Below are 13,155 nucleotides of genomic sequence, written 5' to 3'. Positions count from 1 at the left end.
GGGAGCAATTACATTGTCGGCACGCGCCGTACGCTGTATGTGCGAGTGAAAGCGTGAGGATGAGCTGACGATAGTGGCTCAATCTCACGCGCGCGAGGGGGGAAAGCGGGGACGAAGCGCGCCATCTTTCATCGCGCGCAAGACACCCGGAGCAGGGGAGGGGTCGTGCAACTTCGGTGGCTGCTGCACGGGCCGTATCTTGAAAGCGATCTGCGATAGGGACAGAGTGCGAGTGCTGATAGCTTCGTGTGCGCTGTTTTTCATTGCTTACTGTTGAAGCAAGACAGCACAAAGGTGAATTCGCTCGCTGCTGCAGCCACGCTTGCTCACTCCAGTGTTTTCACAGCGAGTTTCTGCATCAATCGAGTGAGATGTGTTCATGTTTGCTTGTGCACGTGACACCATGCTTGTTAATTCAGTGAGTGAACACATGTTTACAAGTTTATACGGCCAATAAAACTACTATCCTTGCTTCTTATAGCTGTCTTCTAATTTGCGATCGCAATCTTTGCTTCGCCTTTTGGGCGATACTGCGACTTTTTATTCCAAATCCGCCATCAGCCCTTTGTGCTAGGTCAAAATGGCTCACGCCTCGCCCCTATGGGCATAAAAACAGATTGGAATAGTTTTATGTTACACCGGCCTTGGGGAGAGACGCCCGCCCTCTGCACCCGCTACAGCACGTGCCTCCGAAATATCTAGTTCGCTCGCAGCGCTCTCAGCCTACTTTATGTTGTGTTCTACTTCAGCTAGGGAGCGCTGCGCCACTCGGCCCGTATTCTAGTACACTGTAAACACAGCTGCAAAAGCCGTTCCGACAGCAGCGACAACAGCCGGCAGTGGCCGCGCGCGCGCCGGGCAGAAGCGCCGAAAAGTCCATTGTTATAAGCGCGAAAATTACGAGAAACTCTGCTGGAAGTGCCGTCACACGGTGTGCATAATGTGAATGACTGCATTTTTTTCGGAGAACGATTCCGCTCGCTGTTCGCGGCCACTGCTGAAGCCGTTCTGGCGCAGCGTGGTGCAATTTTGGTCAATTTTCTGTATTTGGCGCAGGAATTCGCGTCTGTATCATAAATGCGCAATTGGCACATGAGTCCCACCCCTGCACATGCGTAACTGGGTAACAGCGATAAACATTTTCTGGAATTCGACAAGTAAATGCTCGAAGTGTGGAGCATAGCTGCGTCCAACAAGCAAGATGAACTGGTTATTCACGAAACAATATAATGTATTTTTTTTATGATTACATATAAATAAAAGTTTTCTGTGAATTTTACCAAATATACACATGGTAGCTAATTTGCAACACACCCTTTTCTGTGCAATCAAAATTATGTACATCAAAATTTTTTACTACAATACAATCGTTATGGTCGCCCAGTTCACTAGAAATAATATAAATAAAGAGTTCTCCAGTACATACTTCTGAGAAAATGGGTCACAGCATTTTCCATGCCCTGGTAGAGCAAGCGATCGTTTACATGGAGTGATCAAATTTGAACTATTTGGAGAGGTAAATGTTAGATGCACCACAGTGAAGGGTTAACGAAGTTATACTATACAGTAGAACCCTGCTGATACGTTTTTCACGGGACCGTAAAAACAATAAATTTAAAAAAACCTAAGAGCCGGGAAACGCAAGAGCTGGGAAACAGGAAAAATTGAGAAATGGGAGTGGTGTCGAACTGCAACACAATATTATTTTAACTCTTACGTGTGAAAAAAAAGTCGTAGTTTCGCCGGACAGCCGAAGTATCGATTGCGATAGCAAATTAGTAGACAGCTATAAAAAGTAAGAACAGTAGTTTTATCGTCTGTATAAACTTGTAAACATTCGCTTATTCACTATATTAACAAGCATGGTGTCAGTGCCCACAGGCAAACATGAACACATCACACTCGATGAGCGCGGACACGCGCTGTCAAACGCTGGGGTGAGGAATTTAAGCGCCGCTGCAAAAGCGAGCGAAGTGACCTTCGTGCTGTTGTCTATCGCTTCAACGCAAACTGAGCGCCGAGAACACACAGCACCCACAACGCACCTACACTGCATAGACTCTGCCCCCAACGCAGACCGCTTTCAAGATACGCCGCCGCGCAGTACGCAGTTGATGCCAGAGCACAACGCTGCCCACTATCCCTCCCCCTTCGCCGGTGCCCCGAGCGCAACGGAGGAAGGCGCGCTTCCTCCCTGCTTTTCTTTCAATCGCGCGCGAGATTTAGACGGGGTCGTCAGCTCTCCTCGCACGCTTTCACTCGCACATACAGCATACGGCGATGGCGTTATCACCCTTGGACGGAACATACGGAACATCTATGAGCCAAAACCAATTTTAGGGCCGCAACGCGTCACAGACACCATCTTTAGATAGCAAATACGGATCTCAAGGGCCATACTTTTGTTGGCAGAAGCCGAAAATACGTCATAAGTGTCGCCCCTGGGACTTTAGGCGGCCAATGCCATCGTGAAGCAACCAAGCCAAGCGACATGAAAAGTCAAAATGGCCGCTCAGGCCAGCACGGGGTGGCAGTTCGCAACGTATGATGCGGGAACGGTCCCACAGTTGCGACGTAACAGCGGGGTTACCAATGCATTGGGTTCTATGGGAGCTATGCCGGGACCTGCCGAAAACAACGCAACAACCGGGAAAACACAGCACCCGAGAACATAACAGCGGGGTTCTACTGTACTAGCAGACAACTTTCTGTGGCCATGAAGGGAAAGCTACGGAGGCAAGGTGTGCTCAAGTGAGAGCGCTTCTGAAAAGAGTCGTGCGTTTTAATCCACGTTAGTTTCGGCTGAGGAAGAGAAAACATAAACACCTTATTAGCAACAGTTAAATAAGACAGAACACACCACTGAGTGTAAAAGTTTACTTATATTGCGGCTTTTCTCTTCCACGTCTGGGCAAATGCGAAACCGCCGCACGTGGAAGCTGCGTCGATTCAGCGTCTGTTCCGAGCAACCGAAAGCACTGTCAAATGCTGCCGGACTATTTGGCACGGTAACACATGTGCAGTAACCACACGAGCATAGCTTTCCTTTCCGGAGAAAGTTGTCCACGCGTATAGCATTTAGTTAGGTTCCAGCAGATGTTGCTGTTAATTATTAGAACTTACAATAATAATTCCTTAGTACTACATTTATAAGAAATCCTGACCATCCTGTTCAACACGGGGCCTTTAACGCTGTCACGTTAACACGGCTGCACTTACGAATGTCAGCCTTACGAAGGACAAAGAAGAGACGTGGCACACACAACAACTAGACTAACAACTGTGCTCTCTTTCTTTCTCTTGCTCTCATTTTCTCATTCTTTCTCTCTCATTTTCTCTTTCCCTCTCCCGAGCACAGCGCGCACTGCGTGCATGCTCTGCTTCCCTCTCCTTAACGTTCCATGTCAAGGCAACATGTGCACAGCACGGAGAGGAGGCGAAGCACATGCCGCTACGCGAGGTGGTTGCTAGGCAACCCAGGTGACTCATCGCTCAGCGAGGTTTTTTCCAACGCATTACGGACTTACGGCCGGATTGAACATCTCCGCTGTTAAAAACACCCATTTTCCCCATGGTAGGGAAAGAGTTAATGCACATCCGGTTCTTTCAGGTCACAAACAACTATCAGTGTGACAATATCAGTGTGACAATATTTTTGAGAGCAAAGTAGCAAGCATAGAGTGTTAAAGAAAGGAAACGCACACCAGACCCCAAGTGTGAGCTCCAGCAACATGCGCTGACCGCAGATCTTGTTGGCACAACCTTAATGAACTGGCGCAGCATTTCTCCACTGAATTAGCAAAAAACTGGAGGTCAGGCTACGTCATTTCGAATTAATCACGATTCGTTTATATGCCTAATGGCCATTACAAGCGGGGAAAAAAACAGCCTTAGAACAATGCAGGGTGAGAACGAAATACTGTGGGCTACCAGCATGGACTACCAACATGTGCATGGATCAGTCCCACTTGAGCTCTCAAATGGTTTACAAAGGACTGTCTTTTATTGTTTGATTCCCTTCAAGCATCATAAATCAGTGCTTGGCTTTGACAATACTTATAATCGACTTTTGCATGCTTCATGCCCAAATTTGTGTTATTTAAATGCTGAGACCACACAAACTGAGGAATCTTACGCAGTGACCCTACTTGGCTTGCGTTACCAAACCTGTATACACATCACTCACAAACGGCAATTGAACGTAACTCGTATGCTCAATTGCATAAGCCGACCCTTACAAAACCACAGCAGAGAAGACGTACACTGTGCCCACGGTCAAGCTCTTCCTTGCGCTTTGCCAGCTTTTCCTTCTGGTCCGAAAAATTGATGAACTGGTCCAAGGCCTTCTTGTTGACATGGCTGTACTTCTTGAGCTCATGATTACATTGCTCAAGTTTCTTGAACAACTGCAACAAATGAACATTTCCAATTTTCAGATGTTAAACAACAGGAGCACTGCAATAGGGCCACACATTGTAAAGCCATTCAAGCACTACGATAGATCCACCTAGCCAGACGGTCAGCACCTTCAAAAGCTGGCTCCACAGCATAGGGCCACCTGACATCATGATTACATGGCAGCAGAAAGGTGGATTTCAGGGGCCTAAGGAACAGGTTTTATGAATTTCTGTGATACGTGAAGGCTCCTTTTGAAATGGCATAACTAGGTGAAAAAAACTATTCCTTCTAGAAACCTAGCCTAAAATATTTTCACATCTGTTGTCCTGTGGAGCTGTTTTTGTTCATTTGAACAGCCCACTAATGCTTCTATATGTTATGGGTTTACTATTTTGACAACAAATTATCCATGCCATTGCTTACCCTGAGGCACCACTATGACATCACATTGGCATCTAATAAATAACAAATCTCTCACCGCTCATTCATGCTGTTTGTCACCTGCCTACAGAAGCAGTGCCATACCTGGCTATGATTCTATAATCATTTGGTTAAAAATGCAGCCTTTAAAGTTACAGCTGTTGCGAAAATCAACAGCATGGTGTATGTCAGGGTAGCTGAAACATCTTGCACTGCAGTTCTTCATCAAAGATTAATCACTACAGTACATGCCAGGCAGGACGAAATGCTCGCACTTCCCTTGCAATATTTGACAGTGCCTAGGAGATTTACTTTTTTTCATCCCTGACCTTGGTTGCATTCTTTAGTACCAGGTCAAGTTAAAGCAACATGATCAGATTCACGAAACATTTGCTGCATTTGAACAATGATAGAAGTGCAATGAATCTTCAGCCAAATTGCTAATTGTATTATATTTAGGCAGCTACAACATGCCTGTTGTAAAGACATTTCTAAGTGAATTTTGTGACCATGGATGGTGACCACTCAGTCCTGAAGGCCCAAAGCGGGTCCATGCAGGGCACTAAATGCAATAAAAAGGTGTGTTGATCATTCCTGCCTGGTAACTGGTATGCTAATGCTAACTGTGCCATTTCATTTAGCCTGGATGTCAGTCACGCCCACTTTGCCTTGCACATTTGCAACGCACACTTTGGCCATCCGAACTAACCAGTTTGCAGCCAAGTACATCTGAATTGACGAGAGCTTGATGCCATTAAATAATGTATACACTTGGTAGGACCAGAGGCTGAGTCCGAATTATCTGATTTTCCTGAATTGACGAGGGTTGAATTATCGAGGTTTTACTAATATGTATAGGAAGCACATACAAAACAAATTTTACTTTAGCGGAGCAGGGTGTCCCACGCACAATAAATTAGCAAGTTGTTGACTGTAGTAAAGCTATAGAGAAGCCACGCTCACACATAAGGGCCATTTCAAGCCAAGTGTGCCAGATGTGTTGCTCGACCATCTCCGATTAAAAAGACTGAAAGTAGGGCAAGTTGGCTGTGATTAATTTTTGAAGAACGTTCTTAGCGCAAGGAAAGACAGAGAAGCGAACACAAACAACGTTGTCTATGTGTGCTGCTGTGTCGTCTCTGTTTCCTTTCACTGAAAATATTTGGAAATGAATTTTGACCATCTGAAATTTTCTTTTAAAAAATCATGGCTATTTACTACCCCGCTCACAGCCATTCTCCAGTACATTTTAGGTGAAAAAAAAAAAAAAAATGTTCTTGTCATGTGACAAGCTTCCTAAGTTAGCTACGTGTACATGATTTTGCGAGAAAATTCATATAAAAGTTATCCATGCTTAACGCTGCCCCATTACACCTGCTGTACCTACAAAGTTTATTTTCAACATGTAGTGGCGTTTATTGACAACTTCAGTTGGAAAAGGTGCTTTAAGCGCCCTGCAAGAAAATTTGCCAAATTGACCATCTTAATTGGCAAAATTACGATTGATTCGCTTAATAAAATTATTTAACCTGACTGCCCTAGAGCTGTATTTGCCAATAAAAATTATCTTGTGCCAATACATGGTGCGGGTCTCCTGGGGAAAAAAAAAATGATGAAGAACCAAGCCCGGTTGCTATCCAAGAATGCGTTTAGCATGCTTTGGGAGGAGGTTATTTGTGGCACTACGTTGCACTATCAGACCTGCCACTGCTCCAAGTACTACAGAAGATTAAAAAAATACTAAAATTCCATAGAAAAATACTAAAATGCCATTTTATTTCTCAGAAACTCGCTTAGCTGAATAAAATACATAACAAACATATCACAAAAGGTTCTTACATCTTGGAAGTGGAGGGCTGGGCTGGCACAGAGGCCGTTGCAGCCTTGGCCTTCCTCAGAAAGTCTTGAATTACTATGCGGGAGCGTCAAGAACCCCAACATAACTTTCGAAAGTTTAGCATACTTCAAAGTACCATCCACTTCTCGAAGATTGGAGACCGCACGTCACTGCTCGTCAATCCGCTCCTGCTTAGTTACTTCAGCGGGCAATTCTTCCAACTCAAGACGGCAAAACTCGGCCTGAATGTCGTCCAGAGCAGAATTCATACCTTGCCCCTCTTGAACTGGTACAAGCACTGGGAAGCGGTTGATTAGGTACTTGATATCAGCGAACCTGGTGTGTTCAATGGAAGCAAGCCTTGCCACTTATGCACTCTTCAACAGCTCACACTTTAGTGGAAATTTCAAGATCATGTACACTGTTGCTGTCACGAAGAACCTTCTGATTCGTGTAAAAAACTCTTCCCTCGCTTCTTTCTTCAGGCTTTGCCTGGTCTGACTGCCAATAGACCGATCCCACCAGCCGGCCGAGGGCCCGTGCGTCCCATTTCCAAACGATTTTGGCAATTTTTGGTTTGTGTGGAGCCATCGTGCAATGGGAGGATTCATCTGCTGCGTTCCTGGGTGCTACAACCACAGCACAAGGGACAAAGGCTTCGGATTCTATGTGTTTCCTAAAAAGCGAAAGCTCGGAGAGACGTGGATCCAATGGATTAACAGGGCCGGACAAGACGGCTGGTAAGACAGCTTTTTTGCCATGTATAGCGCCGTTTCTCTAGTAAATAGGTGTATTACGGTGGCTTCTTGTCTGGGAATGTAAAACCATGTAGCTGAATATGCCAAAGGATATTATCTTTCGGAAATTTGCCTACGTATGCCCTTTCCAGAATAGGTGAGCTGCCGCTCATACAGTGGGCGTACATGCTGGGCATTTTGTTGCTGTATCGTCCCCCTCCCCCCCTTTTTTTGTTCTTTTTATCACGCCATTCACTTGAATGCAAATAAAAAACACCTAGCTTACCAAAGAACTTCTAGATATTGCTGTTAAGAAGTCTGCAAGTCGTGCGCAAAACCGATGTAGGTAAGCATCATTAGGGCACGAAAGTTTCGGCGCCACAGTTCAAACCTGTCTCCAACAGGTATACAAATCCTATTACGTCCGTCGCTAAGCAAACATAACGTTGCAGTCACCGAGATGCACATATGCAAAATAGTAACGCGAAACGACGGCATACATCAGCATGAACTACATACAAAGCTCGAACAAATACGATACTCAACGCGTAATCAGCGGGTAACAACCGAAATGAAAGAGCAGCAGGCACTTTTCAACGTTGCCTCGCATGCTGCAATGAACAGCCAATGTAATTTCTTAAAATGCATGACGAATTTTTCTCGGTGGTGGAGTTGCAGAGATGTCTGGGAAGCTCGTGCGCAGTACTCAATGAGCGGGGACTGCAGTGGTGTGGTTGACCAGTTGACTACAACCAAGATGGTGGCAGTGCTACTTCCGGAAAAACGGCGCATGTGCAGATCGGTCGGTGCGATCGGTCTATTATTAGGTCTTCATCCCCTCTTTGGCTGGCGGAAGACTTGTAGTCAACGTCGGTCAGCACATCAGTTCTTTTGATAACTGAAGATTTGACAAACCGTAACATCAGCTCTCTCAGCAGGTTGCTGAGCACTTCTCGGAGCCAATGTACTTGAGGGGCTCCAGACTGCAGGAATACGTTTGCCTTTTTCAACTCTGGAATTATTGCCGTTTCGAACTCTGGGATAAGCAACAGCAAGAAGTCACAATATGCCCTGTTCACATCCAACGAAACGACCATGGATAGCCTTTTTTCTCTGTTCAAGACCTTGCTATCTGGGTGGTTTTGGATTCGCTTAGAAGAAGCTGTATCTGACACAGGGACACTGGTGTCTAGTCTTGGTCTTTTGCTCTGATGACTGCTCTCTTCTTTCTTTGCATGTTCTGAGGGCCAGTCCTGAGGTCACATGGTTTGGTGGGTAGCTTCAAGACCTGTCCAGATGGTCTTACTTCACTGTGGAAGAAGCTAAGCAGTCGCTGCCACTGCTCCACAAACCGTTTCAGGCTCCTGCCGGGGGACAGCCACCTAGTGCCGAGATGCTTCCAAGATCTTTTTGGCCTCTACATCATGGAGAGACTGGAAAGCTTTCAGCTTGTCCTTCCTTTTCGAGCTTTTCTCGAGGTACAGTCTAACCTCGATATAACGAAGTTGTACTTGGAGTGAAAAACTTTGTTATATCAAAAATTTCGTTATATCGAGGTTTCATTAATTCAATAGAACTAAGATGGGGAAATAAAAATAGTTTGTTACATCACAAATTTCTTTAGATCGAGGTTTGACTGTACTCGAAAACATCAACTAGTACCTCATCCACATTCACTGGAAGGCATGCTGAGCCTTTCTGTGCCGCCAGATTGATCAAATGGCAAGAACATCGTACGATGGCGATGTTCTCATGACTTTCTTTGAGTACAGCAGCAACTCCACTCTGCATTCCTATCATGACTGGTGCGTTATCATACGCCATACCGATGCAGTTCTGAAGCAGTATGGCGTGGTTCTTGCTCTTTAACGTATCCGCAACAAGTGCACCAATGTTTCGTCCCGTGAAGTCGCCTTCGAGAACAGGCATTGCGAGCAAGGCAGTGCGAACAGTCCTGTCACAGAACGTTACCACGATGGGATAAAGTTTTGTGTCGCTGCTGGTGTCATTGCTCCCGTCTGTGGTGACTGAAAACAAAGTGTGCTTTAGGTGGCTTATCACCTCGTTGGCCATTTCCTTCACAATTGCAGTAGTCTTTGTATGGGCGCAGGCGTGGTTTTTGGCTTCCTTCGAATCGGGGAACATTTTCCGAAAGAGGTCTCCAGCTTGAGCAGCAGCCGTGAACGGCACGTTGTGTTCGATCAGGAACGCAGTAAAAAGGCACGCCACTAGAGTTGTAGTATCGAGATCTGCTCTGCTTAATTACCCTCCAAGTTTCTTGTTCGAGTCCACTAGTTTCACCAAGTCTTTTCGTTCCTGCGTATTAGAATGAAATACAATGTCCCGGCGGCCTGCGTGCGCAATGTTGACATCACAGCAGCACAAATTACAAAATGCGTAGCGTTCATCTTTTTGCGACTTCTTAATGAACGGAAAGTCAGTCGAATAGCTGGGGATAAACACTTGGAAGTATTTCTTCTCAGACATTTCGTGAGCGGCTAGCACTGGATTGTACGTTACAGCTCTGGCGCAAAAAAAAAAAAAAAAAAAAAAAAAACATACACAACGCACCTCACAAAGCACACGGGGCAACAAAGAAAACCAAGCACATTTCCGCGAAGTCAATGGTCTTCGGCTTTGGATACAAGCCGATACAGTGTTGCCAGCATGGCATTGCGAAATGGCAAGAGGCAACAAGTAGATTTGGTTGTGTGGACTAACGTTCATTTTGCGAAGTTTTCAGCACGAAACATGAAAAATCGTAAAAATAGAGTTGTCATAACGATAATCGTAAAAATGTGCTGAAAATCTGACACTTTATGATAAAATCGTAAAACTTAACAGGTAAGCACTATGTGTAGCGATTCCTTACCACTGTGTCTTAAGCCCAGACCACAAGTATGCTTGCGGACACGCGCAAGCTCGCGTCTGCGCGCTTTGCGCTTGCCGCGCCTAGCGAGGAATGGCAGTTTGCATCCACAAATACGTGCGACAGCGCGCGCTCACTGGCCTCACTCGTTGACGCTTTGGCAGACGCCACTTCGCACTTTGTTATTGACAGTCTTTCAAAATGCTTCGATATCTCTAAACGTAATTATTATATTTTTAGAGCTGTTACATCAGTACAAAAAGTGAAGAGAAGCACTTTCTTGCATGGTATAAACCTGCTTCACCAAGTTGAATGTACCGTGCCGTCGCTGCGTAGCCAGGCGCGTCGACGTGAGGCAGCCCAAGCACGCAATAACAGAGAGGAGCTGTTCACCGAGATCACGACGTGCACGAGCCGTGCCGCACCGTCTGCGCATGCGTGGGCGTGCGGACGCGAGCTTGAACGTGTCCGCAAGCGTATGTGTGGCTTGGGCTTTACCCGTACGTGGGAGCCAACCGGTTCTTCGAGCACCGTTTCTTCGTGGACCACTTCGCAACCCCATGCAGCACCTCAAACTACAGCATCTACGTCTTCAACCACAGTATCTCAACTACAGAAGCTGAAAATGCGGCTGTCATGAGGGAAGAAAGCGAGACTGCCCACTTCACCACCGTCCAGTTCTGTCTTGCTTTCGGAGTCCTGCTGAGTGTTACCCAAGTTTAAATTGAAGCACCTCGCAACTCTGCCACGTGAAAACGGGTGTTATTGGCATAGTTCTTGTTGGTTGGATTATACAACGTTTTTGCGTGCTCTATAAAGACTGGGATTCTTCACAGCTATGTTTTAAGTGGGTACATATTAATGAGGTTATGCTGTACCAAATAGTGCTAATAATTAATTTTGTGAATAGCCAACTGAATTGAAGTGAATCCACCATGCCTAAACTTAAGCGCAGAGAGGTTATCTAGAATATATGTGGGCATGGAGGTACTGAAGTGATGCAGCCGCGTCAATCCCCATTCTGTTTTATCATGCAGGCTTTGATAACTGTTACCACGTGGATCCAGCAAAGCAGCGCAGGAACCGAGCTACCGTCTCCCCGATGTGACGCCGCATTCCCCCTTGGACTGCCATCAACACCTTTTGCCTGTTGGGATGGACCCGCTTCACTTCTTCGCCAGTACCAGCCTGTACTCACCATAACCTGGTCTTCCACATCGCCGTATGCATCGCAAGAGGGCTTCTTAAGCAGCTGGCCTCCCCCGCCCCCGCTCAGTGGGCATGGAAGTACTGCAGTGATGCAGCCGCGTCAATCGCCATTCTGCTTTATCGTGCAGGCTTTGATAACTGTTACCACTGTTAGATACGGACCCTTTTGTGGAATTACTCAAGTTTCCCCACCACCTCAAAAGGCCGTCGCATTCCAATTACGGTGCGCCGAGGTGCATCAATCACGTTACCGGACCCGTCAGACAGGTTGGCAACACCCCCCCTCCTGCGCCTCACGTCAAGCTATTGCCTCTCATCCTGCTTGAGACTTCCCGAAAGTGCAACGGGAGATGGGCACGGTTCCAGGTAGGAGGCCTTGGTCGAGAGCAGAGTGGTTTTGCCGCACTGGAGGGTCGTTCTGAGAACATCCCGTCTCCTTCAGCTGAGCGCTTCCAGGCGAGGAGGCAACGCCGGAGGCAAATCAACCATCGGACAATGGAGCCCTCGGAGCGTCCCCATTGGCCGAATATGACGGCACTTGCACGGGCCAATACCAGGGGAGGAAAATGACGGGACCCCGAGGAACCTCAATGGACCCCAAGGAATTCCGAGAGACCAAAGGGGTTAAAAGAGCGACAACTCGAGGAGAGGATGATTCCTCTTCTTGCCACGGGCCGCAGCGTCCGATTTGCTGCCGGACGTCGATCACTGTATGACTGTTCATTAATTTGTATATTAGCACTATAAATAATGTAAATAAACCTCCTTTTCCCAAAGTCCATCCTCGACGTCCCCCGACTCCCGCACTCAACGGCAAGATCTAATAACTGGTGGCAGCGGTGGGATAGATCATCCCAGCCTCCAAGAAGATTTAATAACTGGTGGCAGTGATAAGGATGAACCTTCGACCGAAGAATAATGAGCCTTCGACCAAAGGAGTCCTGAGAGCGAACAGCGAAGGAACTGGGAGCAACAAAGAAGTATGAGCCTTTGACCCAGGGATCCCAGCTGAACAACTCGGAACAGCGACAGCGAGGAACCTTCGACCAAAGTCCGGAGAAACTGGGAACATCGAAGAAGGACAAGAACGAGCCTTCGAGCCAGGGAGTCTCGAGGAACTGGGAACAGCGGACGGATGTGGTGCTGCAACCATGGGTGAGCGCGTGGTTTTTTCCTTTGGTTCGCCAGACTTCATATTTTGTGTGTTTATTTTGATTGTTCTGGGAATCGCGCATTTGTAGCATATTTTGAGTTTGCACAAATTAAGGAAACAGTTCTAACCACCAGTCGGGGTAGCTACCATGAATCTTATTAGAAGGTTGTCGAGGGCAGACTTGCTGTTGGTGTGCGAAGATTTGGGAGTTGAGGCGGAGGAAACATTGGAAAGGCCAGCTATCGAAAAGGCAATTAAAGATAGTGGTTTTGATGATGAAAGCATTGAGATTGCTTGGGAGGTAGTACAGGAAACACAGAAGCGCGAGCGTCAGGAACGAGAGCGCGACAGTGAACGTGAGCGAGAACGGCAAGAGCACGAAAAGGTAATGGCAGCCTTGAACAAAGAGATTCAAGCGTTGATTGAACAAAGACAGCAGCAGCCAAGAACATCTGTAGGTAATGCACAGTGAAAGTATGAGGAACTCGCTAGCAGATTTTCGTCAAAAGCCAAAGAGAAGAGTAACTCATGT

At 46.6% G+C, this 13,155-nt stretch overlaps 1 protein-coding gene across 1 annotated transcript in view; it reads right to left on the bottom strand.

Annotated features, from left to right (window-relative positions):
• The window catches only part of LOC119456360 (structural maintenance of chromosomes protein 3-like), a 248,837-nt gene that overhangs the window by 74,478 nt on the left and 161,204 nt on the right, over positions 1 to 13,155 (bottom strand). The window contains 1 exon segment of the mRNA XM_037718076.2: positions 4,263 to 4,406. Within this exon segment, the coding sequence (XP_037574004.1) occupies positions 4,263 to 4,406 (144 nt within the window).

The sequence above is a fragment of the Dermacentor silvarum genome, chromosome 1 (assembly GCF_013339745.2).
Source record: "Dermacentor silvarum isolate Dsil-2018 chromosome 1, BIME_Dsil_1.4, whole genome shotgun sequence".
NCBI lineage: Eukaryota > Metazoa > Arthropoda > Arachnida > Ixodida > Ixodidae > Dermacentor > Dermacentor silvarum.
The sequence above is the reverse complement of the archived record's forward strand: the minus strand, read 5'-3'. Positions and strand labels throughout refer to the sequence as shown.